General features: G+C 33.3%; 1 protein-coding gene, 1 long non-coding RNA gene and 1 pseudogene across 6 annotated transcripts in view; all 3 read left to right on the forward strand.

Annotated features, from left to right (window-relative positions):
- LOC148615171 (uncharacterized) overlaps positions 1 to 11,174 on the forward strand; it is a 39,479-nt gene extending 28,305 nt beyond the window's left edge. For all 5 annotated transcript variants that reach the window (XM_088589824.1, XM_088589826.1, XM_088589827.1 and 2 more), the window contains 2 exons: positions 875 to 958; positions 5,314 to 11,174. In XM_088589824.1, the coding sequence (XP_088445950.1) occupies positions 875 to 958; positions 5,314 to 8,765 (3,536 nt within the window). In that variant the 3' untranslated portion in view covers positions 8,766 to 11,174. The remainder of the gene's footprint in view (positions 1 to 874; positions 959 to 5,313) is intronic.
- A 3,509-nt stretch (positions 11,175 to 14,683) lies between these two features.
- On the forward strand, positions 14,684 to 20,406 carry LOC148615172 (uncharacterized). Its single transcript, XR_015923836.1, has 3 exons — positions 14,684 to 14,753; positions 18,539 to 18,692; positions 20,288 to 20,406. It is a non-coding gene; the product is annotated as an uncharacterized LOC148615172 (long non-coding RNA).
- Positions 17,377 to 18,375, forward strand: LOC148615173 (uncharacterized; annotated as a pseudogene).
- Positions 20,407 to 21,482: the final 1,076 nt, after the last annotated feature.

Genomic DNA, 21,482 nt, shown 5'->3' on the forward strand with positions numbered 1-21,482 from the left:
AGACCAGGAAATCTCGGGTAAGAATTCAATGTTCTGTAACTCAGCAGATCCTGGTTAGAGAACTTAAAATTTTACTCTTGTGTGTCTGAGATTTCTATGTCTTGTATTCTCAGCAGCGATAAATTTCTTAATATCTAAGAAGACATGTGATGAGGGTGGGATCACTTCCTAGATGTATATACAGACCGCTTTCTGGTATATGAATATTAAAATATCTACATTAATATATCAATGTTTGGTAATTTGGGGAGGAGCAAATGTATGAATGGGCTGTAATTCAAATGGCAGACACAATTCTGATCGAAAAACAAATTCCTTTTGTCTCATATTGGTTTGATGTTTGTATTGTGTACAACACTTTATGCTCTCTTTAGTTAAATAATATATAAATGGGGTTATTTTCAAATGTAAGCATCATCCGAATACCTTGTTGGAGGAAGAATTCTGGAGTTGTCTTAACCTTATAGAAAGAATAAATGTTTTCATATACTTTTTGTACATTTCTATTTTTCTTATGTCTAATTTCAAATTGTTAAATTCTTTGACCAATTTTCTTTTATTCAGAGACTTATATTGTTAAACATCACAATCCTAAGCTGAATGTTTGTGTCTATAATTACTTTATAAACCTTCTGCAGTTGTTAGAAAAGTATCTCAAAGAAGTCTTATATTTTGAAAATTTCATTAATGATGGCCAATTAAGTAGTTTTCTTGATCAATCAACATGCCATTCAACTTTGAATAATTGTAGAAAACACAAAAACCTAAAAATTATTTTAGAAATAACCAGGAAATATTTTGATTTACTAACTTGCATCTTTGGGAATAGACAAGTGCTGCCCATGGATATAACTTTGTTGGATTTAAATTTTAGATGAGAAGTGGCAAGAATATGTATCTGAAAGGCAGAAAAAACTGGAAAGCCTTACTCCTACAACTGATGTAACATCAATACTTAGTAAGTCATGCATAGCAGTTAACTTGTAGAAAATGTTACTGTGAAAGTACTATTGTTCATGGGGTTCCAATTTTTGATGAGTTCGTGGGTAAGGTAAACCACTAAATTTGGTTCCCAATGAAAAGGATTATTTTCTTTAAATTGTATGACAGGATCAACAATACCACGAATTCAAGAATCCATGAACTTGTGATTTTCCCCTAAACCATAAAAATTGATACCCACAAATATAAGTACTTTCACAGTATCTGTATTATAACTAGAAAAAAGATATAGTCAGTCTTAAAATAAATCTTTAGGATAGATCGGAATGAAGTCAAAATCTTGGACATTACTGATCAAAATACTTTTAGTTGATATTCAAATATGCATTTTATATATTTTTTTTTTTTTTTTGTATATGCATGTTTGCTAATAGCTGCTTTTAAAGTACAGTATTCCACTCATAGACTTATCATTATTATCATAAAGAGAATATGATCCTCTGTTACAAAAGAGTTCACTTTTGCAGGTTTGATGTGTATTTTTTCACAGTGACATTACTAACACAAATGCAAATTCGTGTAGGACTATTTTTTGTGTACATTTATTTGGAGTTGTATGATGGTATCATGTTATTTTGAGTTGTGTGATGGTATCATGTAATTCAGAGTTGTGTAATGGTATCATGTTATTTTGAGTTGTGTGATGGTATCATGGTATTTGGAGTTGTGTGATGGTATCATGTAATTCAGAGTTGTGTGATGGTATCATGTAATTCAAAGTTGTGTGATGGTATCATGTTATTTTGAGTTGTGTGATGGTATCATGGTATTTGGAGTTGTGTGATGGTATCATGTAATTCAGAGTTGTGTGATGGTATCATGTAATTCAGAGTTGTATCATGTTGTTTGGAGTTGTGTGATGGTATCATGTTATTTTGAGTTGTGTGATGGTATCATGGTATTTGGAGTTGTGTAATGGTATCATGTTATTTGGAATTGTATGATGGTATCATGTTATTTGGAGTTGTATGATGGTATCATGTTATTTGGAGTGGTATAATGGTATCATGTTATTTGGAGTTGTGTGATGGTATCATGTAATTCAGAGTTGTGTGATGGTATCATGTAATTCAGAGTTGTGTGATGGTATCATGTAATTCAAAGTTGTGTGATGGTATCATGTTATTTTGAGTTGTGTGATGGTATCATGGTATTTGGAGTTGTGTGATGGTATCATGTAATTCAGAGTTGTGTGATGGTATCATGTAATTCAGAGTTGTATCATGTTGTTTTGAGTTGTGTGATGGTGTCATGTTATTCAGAGTTGTATGATTGTATCATGTAATTCAGAGTTGTGTGATTGTATCATGTAATTCAGAGTTGTATCATGTTGTTTGGAGTTGTGTGATGGTGTCATGTTATTTGGAGTTGTATGATGGTATCATGTTGTCCTCTTTATCTACCATAGACACCTCAATTCATTCAGTAACTTGAGTATAAGTGTATAGATCACAATGAAATTATACCACAATGTGTCATACCACAAAAGGAAGCATGTGAATGATTTTTGGGGATTGTGCCTTGAACCATTCAGAAATTAAGAGCCAAAAAGGGGCCAGAAATAAGCATTTGCATGATGTCTGGACAATAACTTAAGTAAATATGAATGGATTTCTTTGAAATTATACCACAAGATGTCATACCACAAAAGGAGAGCTTGTGTTGATTTTTAGGGTTGTGACTTTGAATGGTTTAGGAATGAGGGGCCAAGAACAAACATTTTCCTCATATCTGGACAATAACTTGACTATAAGTGAATGGATCTCTGACATTTTACCGCAAGGTGCCATACTACCTAAGGAAGATTAAAATTAATGTTGGGTATTAAGACATGAACTGTTTAGGATTGACTGGCCAAAAAGGGGCCAGAAATGAGCAATTTCTTCAGGTTTGGACAATAACTTGAGTGAATGTGAACTGATCTCTCTTAGATTTTACCACATTCTGTCACTCCACAAAAATAAAGTTGTGATTGAATTTAGGGGTAGGGACTTGAACAATCAAAGAACGAGAGGCCTAAAAGGGCCACAAAAATAATAATTTTCTTGAAGCTTTGACAATGACTTGATCAGTGATCTTTATTTTTCTAAACACTTAACTCAACAACTACCAACCACAGCCTCTTGATATTTGGAATCCAAGATCAGGTACGGGTTCTATATGGTGGAATCCGATTTCAGATATCGTATATCTGCTTCCTGTTTAACAAATGTTAATGGCTGCCACTACTTAAAATAGATGGTAGGGGTCTAATACTATGTGGTTAAGATAAATTACAATTTGGGTTAAAGTGTTCAGCACAATGTGATCTGACCTTGGAGGTATTCTCATGAAAGTATATTGACCCTTGTTAGAGTTGTTGTCTTTTTTTAATGTTTCTTTTTGCTTTTTTGGTGTTTTCACTTTTTAAAGATCAACTCCTCTGAAACCTCAAATGCCAATGTTTTGAAACTTCTTAGAGATGATGATCTTGCTGTGCTTTGCGAATGATCTTGTTTTTATATAGGGCCTCTGTAATTGATGGACCTTTTTGTTCCAAATGTTATGACTAAATGATTTCAATTTTCTAGTTGAGGGATTGAGGCTCTTTATTGCCTCTAGTTATACCCTTGCTCAGGAGGATAAGGGGATATACAGTTTTACCCTTGTCTGTGTGTCTGTGTTTTCATAACACTTTATTCTGTCACAGTTTTCTCAGCAACTGCTCATCACAGCTGCTTGAAATTTTAACTTTCCTATAGGAATTCCATATAGTGGGATTCATTTTCAGATAAACTTGACAACCCTTTCCTGTTTACCCACGTATTGGTTTATTTTTGACATATTTTGAAAGTTGAAATTTTTGTTGCATTTTTCTCAGCAACCACTTATCACAGCGGCATGAAATTTTAACACATTCTTCCTGAAGGTATGCCATATGGTGGGATATATTTAAAGAAAAAAATTTCAACAGCAATTTCCTGTTTATTGAGGACTTTATTTATTTTTTTTATTTTAATGAAAATTTTCCTCACTTTTTTGAGCAACTACTCATCACAGCAGCTTGAAATTTTAACACATTCTTTTTATGGTGGGATCCATCTTCAGAAAAATTCAACAACAACTTCCTGTTTATCGAAGACTTTGTTTATTATTTGGCTACATTTTTTAAGTTTGCTCCCACTTTTTTTCAGCAACTACTCATCACAGTGGCTTGAAATTCTAACACATTCTTTCTGTAGGTATGCCATATAGTGGGAGCCATTTTCAGAAAAAATTGAAAAGAACTTCCTGTTTAACTGACTTTATTTATGTTCCTGATATTGTGATTGAAAGCGGTGGTATCACAGATTTCTTGTTTTCTTAGCTCCTCTTTTTGCCACAAACTTCTTGAAAGAGTTAATGTCCTTATTTCTACTGATATGTAATGAAAAAAAATTTAGCACTTTCGGGTGGATTAAGCTATTTTGATCTGCATATCAACATTATTGTGGCAAATAGTTCAAGAAAAATTTCTTCTTTCTACATCTGAGGTTATTTTTTGGAGATGAAATGGCTTAGTAGTTCCAATTGCTATTTCATTATCATTATTTATTAAGAAAATTAGTTCACTATTGATAATTGCAGTGAGAAATCATGGAATTGATCTGTTGTTGTATCAAGTTTTGCCCTGTAAATAAATAAAAGGATCATTGTTTGGAAGAGTGCATAAACAAAATTTGATCACGAGTACCTAAGAATTCCAAGATTTAACAAGTGCGCAGAACTAGTTCAGTACTTAAACTACAGAAAATCTACAATTGTTCTTGGCATGAGTTATTATTATTTTATAATCCATGATAACCAAATAATTATCCTATTTGTTATGTAGATTTTCAAATTAATAAAAATCTTGCGATCAACATATTGATATTCCAAATCATTGTCATGTAAAATTTATGTGTTGTGATGTTTTGGCAGAAAAATGTACAGGAGTGAATATATATAGTTTATTTCACATATGATTTATCAAAATTTATAACACAGGGAACAATCGATTATTCACATATATAAAATAATTATCAAACATGATCAAACTCCACGTAAAGTTGGGGTATTTGCTTTGTGAACTTTTGCATAGTATTTTTAGTTCCTAATTCATCAAAAAATGAAATATTGGAAAGTTACAATGATACACCCATGCATCTATGGGCCACATGATGTTGTTCAAACTATAATTATTTGTTTTTTGAATTAGTTCATCTTCTTTATTAAAACTGCCGTGTATTTCTTTTTTCAGGCAAATGTATTATATGGATCTTGTTTATTAAAATTGCAGTGTATTTTTTTCAGGTAAACGTATTATATGGCATTTTGATACCTATGGAAATATTGTACCACTGTTACCATCAGGGAAACTCAAGTGTAGATTTTGTCACAAGTCATTTTGGTTTTCATGTGGTCTTCTGTGTCATATGAAAATCTCCCATATGCCAAAAGAATCTGAAATCATCACTTGTCACAAAGATAACGATGGATCCTCCTTTGATAGAATTGCAAATGCAATTTTTGGAAGAAAGAAAGAAAAGTATGAAAGGATGAAGTTGGAAGATGTTACTGCCTGTTCTTATGAGACATGTGTCTTAATGAAGAATTGTGGAAGAGATAATGGTATTTTGATTTCTCCATACAAAAGAGTTATAATTGTGAGTAGAATGCCAAAATCTATGACTCTATTTAACATTTACATGACATCTGGTTGGCAATGTGCATTATGCCTCTACCAGTTCCCCGATGAGAACTTTGTACGTTCTCTTCAGTCACATGCTTGTTATAGTGAGTCAGCTGTCATTTACATACGCTCTCCACTTAATTTAGATAAACCCATTAAAGACTTCAGAATATTCAATTTCTCTTCATCGTTGTGGGTGTTAGAATGTAAACAGTGTACAACTGTTGTTCAATGCAGAGGTGACTCAACTCTTTACAGAAATCATGAATGTCGTGTAAAAACTGTTCGTTCTATGCAATTTCCTTGCCAAGGCTGTCATGAGGTGTTTGATAGTGGATATAAACTTAATTGTCATATGATAGCCAACCATACTGCCACACAGGATTGTGTAGTATGCCATCGGTCATACGGTAGTTTTGATGAGTATGACCGTCACATATGTATACCTTCAGTTAGGCAAAGGAAAAGATTGAAGCTGAAACAAAAGATAAATGCAGTAGAATTGGAAGCTAAAAGGGGGAGACCAGTTAAAGGTGGGAAAAAAGTCAGGAGGGATGATATCTATAGCTTAGTGATGTTAGATGATTACTTTAACTGTGGTATATGTAATGAAGTCTTCAAAAATAGTAATCAAAACATTCATAATTTTACCAACCATTTTGATAGGATGAAATGTTGTAGATACTGTGAGGAACTGTATTTTACAGATCTACATACTTGTCAGAGAGAGAAAGAGGTCAAGTATATCGAGAGAAAAATGTTGTCCAGAGAGGATCAGAGTCAACTGAGTAGAAAATGCAACGAGTGTTTGTGTATAAAACATTTCTGCAAAGAGAACAGCTTTCCGTACAGATGCCCAGATGACAATTGTCCTTATTGTTTTTCATATGAAAACTGTTTAGGATGTGTGTGCACTATTTGCGGAGAGATTTTCCACAGAACTGAACTATGCACTGGACATACGAGAAATAAACATCTTCTTGGGGTAAAGGAGCAAGTAAACAAGAAACAAAGGAGAACTAAGTTGGATAGTATTCCCAGATTGGTGAAGTTAGATGATAGCTTTCAGTGTGGTATATGTAATGAAGTCTTCAAAAATAGTAATCAAAACATTCATAATTTTACCAACCATTTTGATAGGATGAAATGTTGTAGATACTGTGAGGAACTGTATTTTACAGATCTACATACTTGTCAGAGAGAGAAAGAGGTCAAGTATATCGAGAGAAAAAAGTTGTCCAGAGAGGATCGGAGTCAACTGAGTAGAAAATGTAACGAGTGTTTGTGTACAAAACATTTATGCAAAGAGAACCGCTTTCCGTACAGATGCCCAGACAACAATTGTCCTTTTTGTTTTTCATATGAAAACTGTTCAGGGTGTGTGTGCACTATTTGTGGAGAGATTTTCCATAGAACTGAACTATGCACTGGACATATGAGAGATAAACATCTTGGGGTGAAGGAGCAAGTAAACAAGAAACAAAGGATAACAGAGTTGGATAATATTCTGGTGAAGTTAGATGATAGCTTTCAGTGTGGTATATGTAGTGAAGTCTTTAAAAATAGTAATAAAAACCTGCACAATTTTATCAACCATTTTGATAGGATGAAATGTTGTAGATACTGTGAGGAACTGTATTTTACAGATCTACACACTTGTTACAGAGAGAAGGAGACCAAGTATATCACAAGAAAAAAGTTGTCCAGAGAGGATCAGAGTCAACTGAGTAGAAAATGTAACGAGTGTTTGTGTACAAAACATTTCTGCAAAGAGAACAGCTTTCCGTACAGATGCTCAGACAACCATTGTCCTTATTGTTTTTCATATGAAAAATGTTTAGGGTGTGTGTGCACTATTTGTGGAGAGATTTTCCACAGAACTAATTTGCATGATAGGCATAAACGAGATGTACATGCTTTTGGCATTAAGGAGAAAGTAAACAAGGAACAAGTAACGACAAAAAATCAGGAAGGAACAGCACAACTGGATTTAATAGTTAAGAAGACACCACAGCAAAGAGCAAAATCAGAAGTGACTTTTGAAATGAAAAAGAGAAAGAATGAAAATAAATGTGATATCTGTGAGGAGAAGTTTAACACCTTGAGGGAGCTTAAGAAACATAGAGCTACAGTACATCATATTATGAAAAGTCAAAGGAGAACTGTCTGTGAGAAATGTGGATTATCTCTTTATGTTAAGTCATTGAAGAAACACTTACTAAAAATCCATGGAGAAGATAAAGCGCTATGCCCAAAAAAAGTAAGAAGTAAAGGTATAAAAAGTCAAAGGAGAACTGTCTGTGAGAAATGTGGATTATCTCTTCATGTTAATTCATTGAAGAAACACTTACTTAGAATGCATGGAGAAGGTAAAGTGCTATACAAAAAAAAAGTACTGAATAAAGGTATAAAAATCAGAAGAAGAACTGTTTGTGAAAAATGTGGAATATCTATTGACGTTCATTCTTTGAAGAAACACCAAATTCAAGCTCATGGAGAGGGTAGACAGCTATACCAATGCCATATTTGTAGCAAGAAGTTTGTTTACCAGAAAATACTTAAGCATCACTTATCTGAAGTACATTATATTAACACTGGTCCTTCTACATTCAAGCTAAAAGAAGAAAACTTTTTACCTCGTGAAGTGGAAAAATGTAAGATTTGTGGAAAATTATTTACTAAAAGTAGAATGTATATGCACATGAAACAAAAACATGGTGATGAAATATACATATGTGATAAGTGTGGTTTGCAGTTCATATCAAAATTTAAACTATCTTGTCATAAAAATGGGCACCACTTAACTGACTTAAAGAGTCTTGTGGACTGCAATATCTGTGGTAAAACTGTTACAAAGCGAAACCTTTCAAGGCATCAGAAAATCATACATTTTCAGAAAAAATTTGAGTGCACTGAATGTGGGAAAAGATATTATTATAAGCACATGCTAATATATCACATTCGTCATATTCATGAAGGATACAATCCTTTCTCATGTGATATTTGTAATTACACATGCTACATGTTGTCTTCTCTAAAAAGTCACATGAAATACAATCACCAAACTTGTTGAGTACATGTATTAAATATACTATGCAATCACTTAAACTAAGTAAGCATTGTTTGCAGTAGATGTACAGTAATTTTGTGGAACGCATCTTGTACTTTTTTTCTACTAAAGGAACATCCATTTGATATTGAAGGGGCTTGGAAGATTCTTCAGATCCTAATGATCATTTTCACCCTGTTCATGGTTAAAATATTTGTTTTTCAGTTATGTTGAATCAAATTATTATACCCTGACCCAATGAGTGGATGGTATATTAGAATCACCTTGTCTGTCCATTATTCCATCCATCCAAATTTTCAATGCAATTACCTTGGCTCCCAATGGATGGATTGATATCAAATTTGGTGTGTAGCTTCATATAAATGGGGTATATGTTGTAAGCATGCAACTTCATTTTTGTATTGTGAAAAAAATTAATTTAATTCAAATTTTAGCCAAAAAGCTTGGCCATGGACAGAAAAAATCCCCCATTACTTATAATGTAGATTTTCAAATAGAATTTTTTTTACTCTGGCTGCTGCTGAAAAAAATCAATTATTCTTGTGCTTGTGTGAAAAAAAAATTTTTAAGTCAATATAAAATTCCAGGTCCCCCTTGAGAAGAAAAATGGTCTTACTCCATAATGCATTTCTTAGTTTCATCAAAAAATTGTTTAGGAAAAATGTTAATTTTCATGCACATACTGATCTAGTAATTTTTTAATGAAAAAATACACAAGCAAAGGAAATAGATTTTTAAGCCAAAAAATGAACTCTATTTTGGCATAAAATATGCATTTGCTTTGTGTGTGGATTTATTTTCTGTGGGAGAGGGGGGTACCAAATCACTTAAAAGATTGTAATCCAAAAAACATATGTTCATATATTTTGGGCAAATAGAAAAAAATACATTGAGAAGTATGTACATGTTTGTATGATACCATTCCAGAAGGTTTCCTTTCAAAATTCATGAAAACAATGAAAATATTGGCAATTTTATGTGTCTCTTAGAAAGAACCTTACAGCAAGATGGTCGTTGGAGGTTCAGTATGTAAACATTAACTGATTTACTTCGTAGATTATTACTGTAAAGAATTATTATTAGGGTGATAACTCCTTCATCTTGGGTCTCACCACTTGCAAGTCAAATGGCCACCTTCCTGTCTAGTACCAAAAACACTGAACATATATCTAATGCATTGTATTTTGTGTATTCTGATCAAAAGTAGTCAAAATAAGGCTGAGAATGTGAACGTTAGAATCATGTTTGTTATTTACTTCAAAAATGTATAAATATTGTTTACATGTGTGAGTAATTTACCTCCATGCTGTCAGTTAGCAGAAAAGGTAAAATGTGGATTTTCAGTATTATCTTTTTACCAGTAAGTAAATTTTGTGAAGAATTTCTACAATCATTGTACCATTAGCATAATGATTTTGAAACCCTTATTTTTCAAGCTTTGCAATGGTATGTAACTTATCCCGGGAATTTACAATGAAACTTTGAAAATTACCTTTTAAAATGTAAAGTAATTTAATTTCAAACTTCTTTCCAAATAAATTGACTCAGCTGAGTTTTGGAAAACAAATAATATACAGGTTTATATTTCCTGAGGAATTTTAAAACAATAATTTCTTTTTTACTGATGAACAATTTACCACTCAAACAATAAAACCTATTTGAAAAAAATAAAATCTACCTTTATCTTACAATTGTGTTTTTAGCTCACAAACACTAAAAGTTAATTTTTATACTCTTTGCTGACATTTTGTTTCCATTTTCCTCTGAAATTCATCTTAAACCTATAACCCATGTATAGAGATGTTTCTCATTTTTAGCTATTACATATATCTGTAGTTGTTTTTCTTTTCCTTCATAGAAAAGCACCTCATTTTCACAGGTATTGATAGAATGTTCAGATACTATGTATATACATGCTGAATTCATATTTTAAGATGAAAACAACAAACAGGATTGATACTGATAGCCATTTAATCTCCAGATTGTTAATTTCTTGCTAAAATTCCCCCCCCCCCCAAAAAAAAATTTTAAAATGTGGTATTCAACGAAGGCCCATTTCTCATTCAAAAACAATTTTACTTCAGTACAATTGAGTTGAGAGGAACAAAATGTGTATTTATTGTTCAGAATGTGTATGACTACTATCTTTGAACTAAATGTAATGTCTATTGGATGGATTCATTATGAGCATGTAGACCTATTCAAGCATTTTAGAATGTTTTGTTTAATTTTAAATGAGTAATTTATGTTTGATGTTCTTTAAATCAGAACTTTTGTGACATTTAACAGATAATGTATTGTATAATATGCCATGATGAAAAACAAACTCACAATGTTTGTTTTTCATCGTAGCATACTGGTGAATGTATGTATCAATGAATAAAAGAATTACAAAATATCCAGCATAAATAATTCACTCATTTCAATGAATGAGGGTTTTTTACCTGCTTCACCAATGATAAAAGCAGATTTAGTGTCCAACTTATTATATCAATTTTAGGGTTACCTACTTTGTGTAATATGTAAGTATTGTAAGTGTCACAATAGAACCAAGATTTCAAGAGATTATATTCCTAAGATAAATCAAAGACTAAACAGGGAAAACAAACGCACACAACAAAGAACATAACAGAATAACACTAAGAAACGAAAGTAAATGAGCAACACAGAATTCACTAAAAACAGGAAGTATGGACCATCAGGATTATTCATATCTGTATTATATGGTCTATAGTATCTTCTCACGGTAAGGTTCATAGATATCTCCTATATTTAAGGTCAATACCTGTATTATATGGTCTGTTATCTCCTAAAGTTATGGCTCATACCTGAATTGTGTGGTCTGGTATCTCGTCAAGTTAAGGTTCAACCTGTATTATGGGGTCTGGTATCACCTCAAATTCAGGTTCACGCGTGTATTACAGGGTCTGGTATCTCGTCAAGTTCAGGTTCGTACCTGTAATACAGGGTCTGGTATCTCGTCAAGTTCAGGTTCTTACTTGATTACAGGGTCTGGTATCTCCTCAAGTTAAGGTTCAACCTGTATTACGGGGTCTGGTATCACCTCAAATTCAGGTTCATGCATGTATTACAGGGTTTGGTATCTCGTCAAGTTCAGGTTCATACCTGTAATACAGGGTCTGGTACCTGGTCGAGTTTGATATAATTTGTCATATTATATGACAATGTAATTAATATGAAGGCATGTTTTTTCTTCAAACCAGTTACGAAATAGTTGACATTTAAAGAATATATAACTCCTAACAAAACACAAGAAGCTGTGACTCCCGTATAAAACACAAATTGAATGAACTTTGCAGACATTGTTTTTGTTTCTTCTGATGAAGTTGCACATAATATTGTTAATTGACGTAAATTTTATATTAAAATTGACCTACGTTCCAACTGACAAAATTTTCCGCAGTGAAAACTCGCCCCTTCCTCTGTACAAGCTGGGCATAGAAGCATGAAAGTTCCTTCAACCGGGATATGTACATGATTTTCAAACTTCACAAAACGCCGTATAAATATAGATTTATTTCCTCTTAAAGTCACTGCTCTACAACAAATAGTTTTTGTTTTACTTACTAGTGGGCTCGATACCATGACAAATCTAATTATATTTTTTTAACAAAGCTTTTGAAAATAGTGGCTTTAACTACTGGTATTTCTGGAGTGATTAAAACTCGCTTGAAGTGCTTGGTAAATTACATGCACATGTGGGATCTTTCAAATCTGTTCAAACTTTTGATTTTTCTACCCTATACACTACACTTTCACATTTCAAACAACATTTGGTAGAAAAGTTTGACGCCTTCCTGTATTATTAAGATATTTTGGTTCTTATCAACGACTTCAATTTTTATAGTATAGCTCCCTTGTATGCAAAAATCATTTGCTTGCACATCATTTTCTCTAAAAAGAACCAAAAAAAAAACAAAAACAAAAACAAAAACAAAACCAAAAAAAAAAAAAAGAACGCCCATGCCATGGATGAGTGGGAGGCCAGGCCAACAGGGCTAACCACCAAGCTGATGCTCCGAGTCAGTACTGGAAACGAGACTTGTATTATACTGGCTTTCTTGATTACTTTATTGGTAATTGAGGGCATTTGATAGATAATTTCGAGCGTTTTCAAGGACAGAAACTTATACTACTCCCTTCAAAAGTCTGTAGATAAACTCTGCAAAACATAAAGATATATGACCTCACAGAGAACAAAGAGCTTTTCAAGTCGGATATTAAAAGGTGGAAAAGATGCTGGTCGGATCTGGTCGTAAATAACAGAAACCAGCTTCACTTATGTCTACTCAGTCACTTACAAAGATCTGTGTCCTGGTGATAATATGTATTCTTCTATAACCATGCCAGTAGCCAGTAACCACCGAATGTCCTTGAAGCGCTTTACGATTAAAAAGGTATCTCCCTTCAACTATGGTTCAAGATAGATTATCGACATTGGCCCCGATACACGCGCACAGAGACGTGGATTTGCTTTGGCAAAAAAATATATGTGGACTGCGATTATTAAATGTAAATACCGGCTTTTGATCTCCATGGATTAAACACAGCATAAAATCTTTTGTATTACACGCACATTTCACGTATCTGTTAGCTCATAGTTTTCAAATAATGTTCATTTAATTGAATAAAAACAAATTTTCATAATTATTATTGTTGCAACCGATATAAATTCCTGTTTAACGGAACTTTGAAGTTTTGGGGAAAAGTCAATTTTGTATGCAGATTAGTTTACAGAATCCTTTGAATATGCAAATGAATTGTCTCAACTCGATTTTGGATATAGTAACCGCAGGTTTCCGATTACTTCGAGCAACGCAGGACGGTTAAGGCCGTATAAAGCGAAATTAAAAAAAATCTTTTAAGTTGCATTCTACAGTAAAACTGTTTTGAAATAACTGAAATTGCTATTGTACGTTTTTTATGAGATTTGTTTGATAAAACAGCTTTTAAAATACGCGATTTTTCTACTTTCGATTTATTGGGAAATTCAATTTTGTGAGACTAAATTCAATTTTGTGTCATAAAAGTCAATTTTATATGCAAATTTGTTTACAGAATCCTTTGGATGTGCAAATGAATTCAAAATGTGCAGCATCATGTACACGTGTATTACAAACTTAAAGCATTCACTGCAATACAGTAGGTAAGGCACGAATGTGCACAGTTATAATAAAGCACTTAGGTGAAATAAGTGAAATAGCGGATATCGTAATCGTATAACCCACTGTGTCACTTAATTTTGAATCTAATGATAGAACATTTGAGCATTTGTAAACGAAAGGGAAACGAAAGTTAGACACGTACTATGTCGGTTTTTTATCTCGCCCGACCTGTTCCACTCAAAATCAAGGAAAATCACGTATTTTACAATCTGTTTTATCAAACAAATCTCAGAAAACGTATAATAGCAATTTTAGTAATTTCAAAACAGTTTTACAGTAGAATGCAAATTAAAAGATTTTTTTTTATTTCACTTGAAACTGCCTTAACCGTCCTGCGTTGCCCGAAGTAATCGGAAATCTGCGTTTGCGAGACCCGCTGTTACTTTATCCAATGAGAAACCTTCTTACAAAATCGTGATGAGAGAATTTATTTGCATATCCAAATGATTCGTAAACTAATTTGCATACAAAAAAGACTTGTGACAAAATTCAATTATGTCTTCCAAAATTGACTTTTGTGACACAAAGTAGACTTTTGTCTCACAAAATTGAAAATTTGTAGTATGTTATAAATTTTGTTAATAAGAATTCATTTTTGTTGAACAAAATTCACTTTTGTCTGTACAAAATTGAATTTTGGGTACAAAACCACAAGACTCCCATTCGGCGCCCCGTAGTACCACAATGTGTATTTATAATACTTCAATAGTGAATGACATATCGGGATCTAAAGTTCAACATTTACAAATGTACGTGGATCATTTTTACTGTACAATAGGAAGAAACTATTGCAGAACAGCCGCCGGTGAAGTATTTTTACATTATTATTATTATTTATTATTATTTACAATATTTGTATAGCGCCAATCGAAGCTACATTTACTCTAAGCGCTTTACAGCATATAAATGATATACAATACAAAGTACGTAGTAATCAACACCTAAAATTATACAAAAGAAAATGAAAATAAAAATATTATTCAGAACCGTGATTATGTATCTTAGATATAGAAATTTGTGAAATCAAAAAAGAAAAATTTTACAAACTATGTAATTAAAACATAATAAAGTATTAAAACATTATTTAAATAGTATAAAAATATAACATAATTACTGAATCTAAAATTAATTTTAAAAAAATGGCAAAAGTAAAAATATCTAGAAAACAGATTATATATTAATATTTTATCATTTAAATGAAATAAGAATTAAAAACAATAAAAACATATTACCATTTAAAAATAAAAATCCAAGACATAACATTACTGTGTTAAAAATACCAGTGATAAAATTGAACATCAATAAAACATAATAACGTCAAATTTTATAAAAGATCACCATAAGCTGCTTAAAAAGATGAGTTTTCAATCTGGATTTAAAATTGTTAATATTGTCTTAAACTCGTAGTTCACTGTGAAGATTGTTCCATAAAGTGGCAGCTGCCTTGTCGAACGTACGATCACCGTACGATTTTGTTTTCACTCTTGCCGTTTCAAGTGTCACAGAATTCTGGGAGCGTAGTGATCTTGATGGGCGGTATAGAGTCAGAAGCTCTTAGAGATATTCTGGAGCTATACCATGCAGTGCTTTAAAAACGCATAAGATAAGTTTATATTGACATTGGATTTGAACAGGTAACCAACACAGGTGTTATGTGGTCATATTTCCTGCGCCGTGATATCAATCTGGCGGCAGCATTCTGAACTCTTTGAAGCTTGTTAAAGGCAATAGATTTCACGCCATATAAAAGGGAGTTGCCGTAATCCAATCTCGATGTTATAAGAGAACACACTAGAGTTTTGCAAGCACTGTCCGTAATGTAACAACAAATTCGGCCAATCTTTCAGATTTTAAGGAAACATGGAATGGATACAGCGGAAATGTGATGTTCCATGCTTAATGACTTGTCTAAGTGTACACCAAGGTTCTTTACACAAGTTGCATCTGACACTATCGTACCATCAAGAGCTAGTTGACGCTTCTCAAATTCCTTGGATCGATGTTTCGGAGCGAAAATACATGTGAGAGAGTGCACCTCCCATATGTACTTGTACAGTTTGTATTCTTGTGGCGTACTTTGTGTCAAATTTGAAATAAAATTCAGGATTGAAATTTTCAAGAAATAAAAAGGCATGATATATTATTGTCCTAATATTTTTCGTTTACATTAAATAATATTTCGGCGCTCTATGCAGAAGAAAAAAGTTTTCTAAAAAAAAAAGGGGCAGGACAGAAAATTTGATCCTAGAATCAAAGAAAATAAATTGGCAGGCCATCCTTGTCGGTAAACATTCATCCTGATTGTAAGGCTATATTATTTTTCCAGTGTTCCTACTCTGATACTGCATAGATTTGTTTTTGCAAATGGACGGACAATCATGATTTCATACAAAAAAAAATATCCTCAAATATCAAGGGAGGAACATTCGCCTGATCAGCCCCTCTGAATCCGCGCCTGGATTGGATACTCTGCATGAAACTTTTTCTATATTTTTACCTCAGTAAATGTACTAACAAATTATGCTTTATTTGCAATAATACGAGACTATCTTTAATATTACTCATTAAAACATCTTGTCGGGATTAGGAAAACTAGCTTACATTCTCCAAGAAAAGAACATTGTTCCATATCTCCCATCCGATCCTTGCTAAAATGTTTGATAATCAAACAGACATAACTCCCTCTAACCTTGGTTCCCTTGATTTCCCTCTAAAACTATCGGACAATGCTGATTATCAAAGTCTAAGTATTAATAACATTTGGTATAAGTTTCCTCGGAGTTCGTTTGAGTTTGTGTATGACACACGGACAAACGGACGGACTCCTGGCATTTACGGAAGATTTTCCAAAGCGGCCCTTGAATCTCGACGTCTTATTGCTTCTACGGTCAAAGGGAGATAAATCGCAAATTTCGCACAAAAAGCGACGATATAATAGTTTGCGCCATACAATGCGCATAAACAATAGTATGATTTGTCTTTAAATGGGATCTTTATGATACTTTGTACACTAGCATGACTCATTAATCGCATCATGGACAACAGCCCGAGTAAAAATTGGGCAGTTTTGTCATATATGTGTCGAGCAGGACATTAGCACCTTTGAGATACTGTTAATAAGAATTATTCATACGTCAAAAATACAAGTAGCTTAGTATTAATTGAGTACAACAATTCCAAGAATAAACTTCTATGAATGGCAGGTACATGTATCCGAGAATCTAAATAAGATCCAGGCTGTGTATCACCCATACATATATATTTGTTTGCAGTTCGCGCAGTAATTTCTAAAACGGGTTTATAAAGATATAGAACATATTTTGGTAGATTGGGTATATAAAGGAACTGCGCAAGATTTTATATTTATCGAAGTTAGGGCGGTGACCACTCGACTACTACTACGCACATTTGTAGACAAATTTATGGCTATGTCAGACTCGAAGATTGAGAATGAAATAGAATTAGCTCCGGAAAGGCAGTGCCCTATTTCAGAATTGTTGGTAGAAAATTCCTGGAACGAAATAAGGAGGAGAAAAAGCACGAAAGAAGCGAGAAAAAGTGTGGATGAAAAGAAAGGTAAATTGGAGCACGAGGTGTCCAACGCTGATCTCTTTTCTTTGTTAACTTCCTATATGAATAATAAGTTGTCCGGGAAAGAGAAAACTTTTCCGATATCACTGATAATCTTGTGAAGCATGTTAGAAAGTCAGAAAATACTTCTAAATTTAAGGGAAATCAGGTGCAATTTGAAAAGTAAAAGCGATTGAATTGTATTTATACAGTTTTATAAGTTTACTTAAAAGTTAGTACAGTTTCTTTTTATACTCACAATAAAAATGCCGTTAGTGTAGTTCATAAGAGGAGTATGAATCACGAGTTACAGACGTTAACTTTATCAATTTTTGAATGTTTTGAATGTTGTAAATTTAGTATTGTTACTATTTTCGTTAGATGGATTCTCAGGGAATTCAATGATCAAGCTGACATGCTTAGTAGAATAGTTAATGTAGACGACTGGCGTATTTCAGATGATTTTTTTCTATTTTTTACAAGGAATTTGGGGTCAATATACAATAAATAGGTTTGCAAATACGGATAACACTAAATTACCCAGATTTAATTCTTTGTATTGGAATCCGGGTTCGGGGTGCATTGACGCATTTACTTGCAACTGGGCACAGGAGAACAACTGGTTAGTCCCACCAGTTGCTATGATTAGTAAAGCAGTAAATCATGTAGTGAAATGCAAAGCCTCGGGCACTTTGATTCTGAGTGTGAACGTACTACCAGTGAATATAGTGTAAAGCAGTCAAACTTTTAAAAGGGAAACTAAACGTATCGTTCTGGATGTTAGCATAATGTATAACGGTCACCTAAGTGACCCTCTTCGCTGTTTTGTCCTTTGTTATTTGACGCAGTTTACGAGTATAGAGAATACGTAATGGACGTTTTAGAATTTCACGAAACTGATCGAATTTTCTCTACGGGAAATAATACAAATTCCTTGTTTGCGAAAGGAAATTTCACTGGAAAAGTACTGACTGTTAAACTTGACGCTTCAAGACGTTAATTGTTTTTATTTGATTTCAGACTTGTGTTTCTTGTATGCTGTCACTGGGCTTTTCTGAGAATAGAGTCACTGAACATTTTGTGCATACTGGTCACAGGACGGATGTTATGTTATTTTGGGACACTGGTCTTTTTTGTTGGTCACTGGACCGTTTTTTGATATGGATTCTAAACGGTAAAGTTTTAAAACTTAATTATATTTTATTCATATATTAGTTAAAAACAAATAAAAAAATACATCGGATGTTTCAAAAGTTTTGTTAAATGGACCATCAATTACCCTGAGATAACTTCAGTGCTTCCTTGCAGTGACATTTACGTTAGTTTATATTTACAACATTTAGTAGGGATCAGGAAATCATTTTAGTTCCGTAGAATCTACATTTTATAGTATTAACTGGGCGCACAATACAGCAGGCGTATGTAATCCATGCAATTCGGAGTTAGTTAAAAACGTGGTGGAAGCTTCAAAGAGAATTTTGGCTAGACCAATTGCGAAAAAAGTTCCAGTCGATTCATTTATTACGACAGACTTGTTTAAAAGCATATAGATTCTAGTTCCTTGAAGGACATTAGATTTTCTTAGATACGACGAATTATGTAACATTAAAGCTAAGCATATCACTTTTTTGAAACTCATGTAGATATATTTATTCAAAATAGCAAAACGGATTGTTACAGAAATGGTAAAAACCTTGTGATTTCAAACTTGATTATTTTGTCCAGTAGATGTTTTGAAGAGGTATCTTAACATGGCTAAGGTTCAATTATGTTCTAATATGTATATATTTAGATCTGTAACTTTTCTCAAGAAATCTAATTCTTTTATTTTGAGAAGAAGTAATGAAAAGCTTTCTTACACACATGCTAGAGAATTAATTAAGATTGCACTTTCAGAGCTAGGTTTGGATGCTAAGAAGTTCGGTTTGCATAGTTTTAGGTCATGGGGAGCCTCGGTCGCAGCTAATCATGTTTCGGACAGGGTATTTAAAGCTCATAGTAGATGGTGATCTGTGTCTGCAAAGGACGGTTACGTGCAAGAAAATTTAGACAAACGTTTATCTGTCTGTATGAAGTTAGGCTTGTAATCTAACGCTTTCTCTATACGTCGAACGAGTCACCGTGCCTGATAGTATCAGTACTTTGTCTTTGTGTCTTATTTTCATAGAAAATTATGGCAAGTTTCGCAAATAAATGCTTTATGTTCATTTGAACGAAGTGAATTTAGGACATAAATATATTTATTTGCAGTCCGCGCAGTAATTTCTAAAACGGGTTTATAAATAGAACCAGTTTTGGTAGATCGGGTATATAAAGGTTCAAGATTTTGTATTTCACTCTACACGTTGACGTACTTCCAAACAGAGTGGGGAAACGCTCTCGGACCCACGTGGGGTCTGGGACTAGGCCAGAGCGTCAACACAGCAGCCCAGCCGCTAGTAGGACATACTCTGACTGAGTTCTTCGGTCAGGTATCCCGAAGGCTGGGCTCCGCTACCTTCTACTACTAACCGGCATTGCTAACAGAATCCCCGTAAGGGCGGCCGTGCGAGATCCGTAAGGATAGTTAAGACCATAAAAACCCCCAATCAATATTTTATATTTATCGAAGTTAGGGCGGTGACCACTCGACTACTACACACACGTTTGTAGACAAATTTTTAAATTTTTTTTTTTTTTTTGGGGGGGGGGAGGGGGGGATTTAATGCATTTTTAATATAATTTCTGCGTATTTGAATATTTATGCCGATATTCAATTTATATTTATAGAATGCTGCTTGAGTTCTGTAATTTCGGACAGCCGAAGTGCGGGACTAGAAGAGATCAATGTTTCTGGGACATTTAGTTTATTTGTATAGTTTATTAAACGAGTCATCGTGCCTGATCAATACTTTGTCTTTGTGTCTTATTTTCATAGAAAATTATGGCAAGTTTCGCAAATAAATGCTTTATGTTTGTTTGAATGCAGTGAATTTAGGACATAAATCCTCATAATCACACTTATGATGATTAGATTAAGCGAAATAGTCATTACAATTAACTCGAAAATATAGTTAATTATTAAGTTTTACAAGTTCAAAAACGCCCCTCCAATTCCTCAGATGCTCAAAGCTTCGGGAAGTGGGGGATTGCTTTACAGGACCCTGCCCTAGACCCGTTGCTTGTTCATGCTTATGTAACACTCCAGCTAAGAATCATGCAAAATGTGATTGATGGTTGGAAAGACTACATCCTTTTGTTTTTTATTTTTTGTTTAAAATGTTATAGTACGCAGAAATTAACACATGGCTTTCCATATAATCCATGTTCATATGAGGTAAGGGAGATAACACTGAAAATAATACTGAAATGCAATAGAAACAATAAAGTTTTCAGTGTGAATAATCTCCTAAGAACTGGTAGATTAGAATGAATAATTTTACATTATTTCATCATATACACATATAAAGCAACTTTATATCAAAACATAAAAATGCATAGCCTTTCTTTGGGTGTATCGCATTTTAAAGAATTCTAAAGACGGCTTCTGAACATCTTAGCTACGCTCCTATATATCCTGCAGAACTTTCGTTGAACAGAATGAATACTGATTATAAACTTGATCACAGTATTCATATCAATAAATGTAGACCGAAAACTACAACTTTACGATAAAAGGGATAACTTTTCATTCTCTATTGCTTACTATCCGTATTAAGATCATATGGTGTTTACAATTGTTTCACAAGCTAGTACTTGTTTCGGATTTTAACGAGAAAAAAAACTTTACATAAAAGAGAAATTACATCTTACAAGCTCGTAAAAACATCCAATTTTTTAACTGATACAAGGTACTTATTCTCAAATACAGATGTACACGAACTTGCCAACTATTATAAAATATGTGCGGATATCTCCCACCTAATTTATGGCAATATTCTTCACAAAGCATGGAACTTCAATACTCACCCTATTAGTTCACTAA

Source organism: Perna viridis, chromosome 6, assembly GCF_037379345.1.
Source record: "Perna viridis isolate PV_CMFRI_1.1 ecotype Kerala chromosome 6, ASM3737934v1, whole genome shotgun sequence".
NCBI classification, from domain to species: Eukaryota; Metazoa; Mollusca; class Bivalvia; order Mytilida; family Mytilidae; genus Perna; species Perna viridis.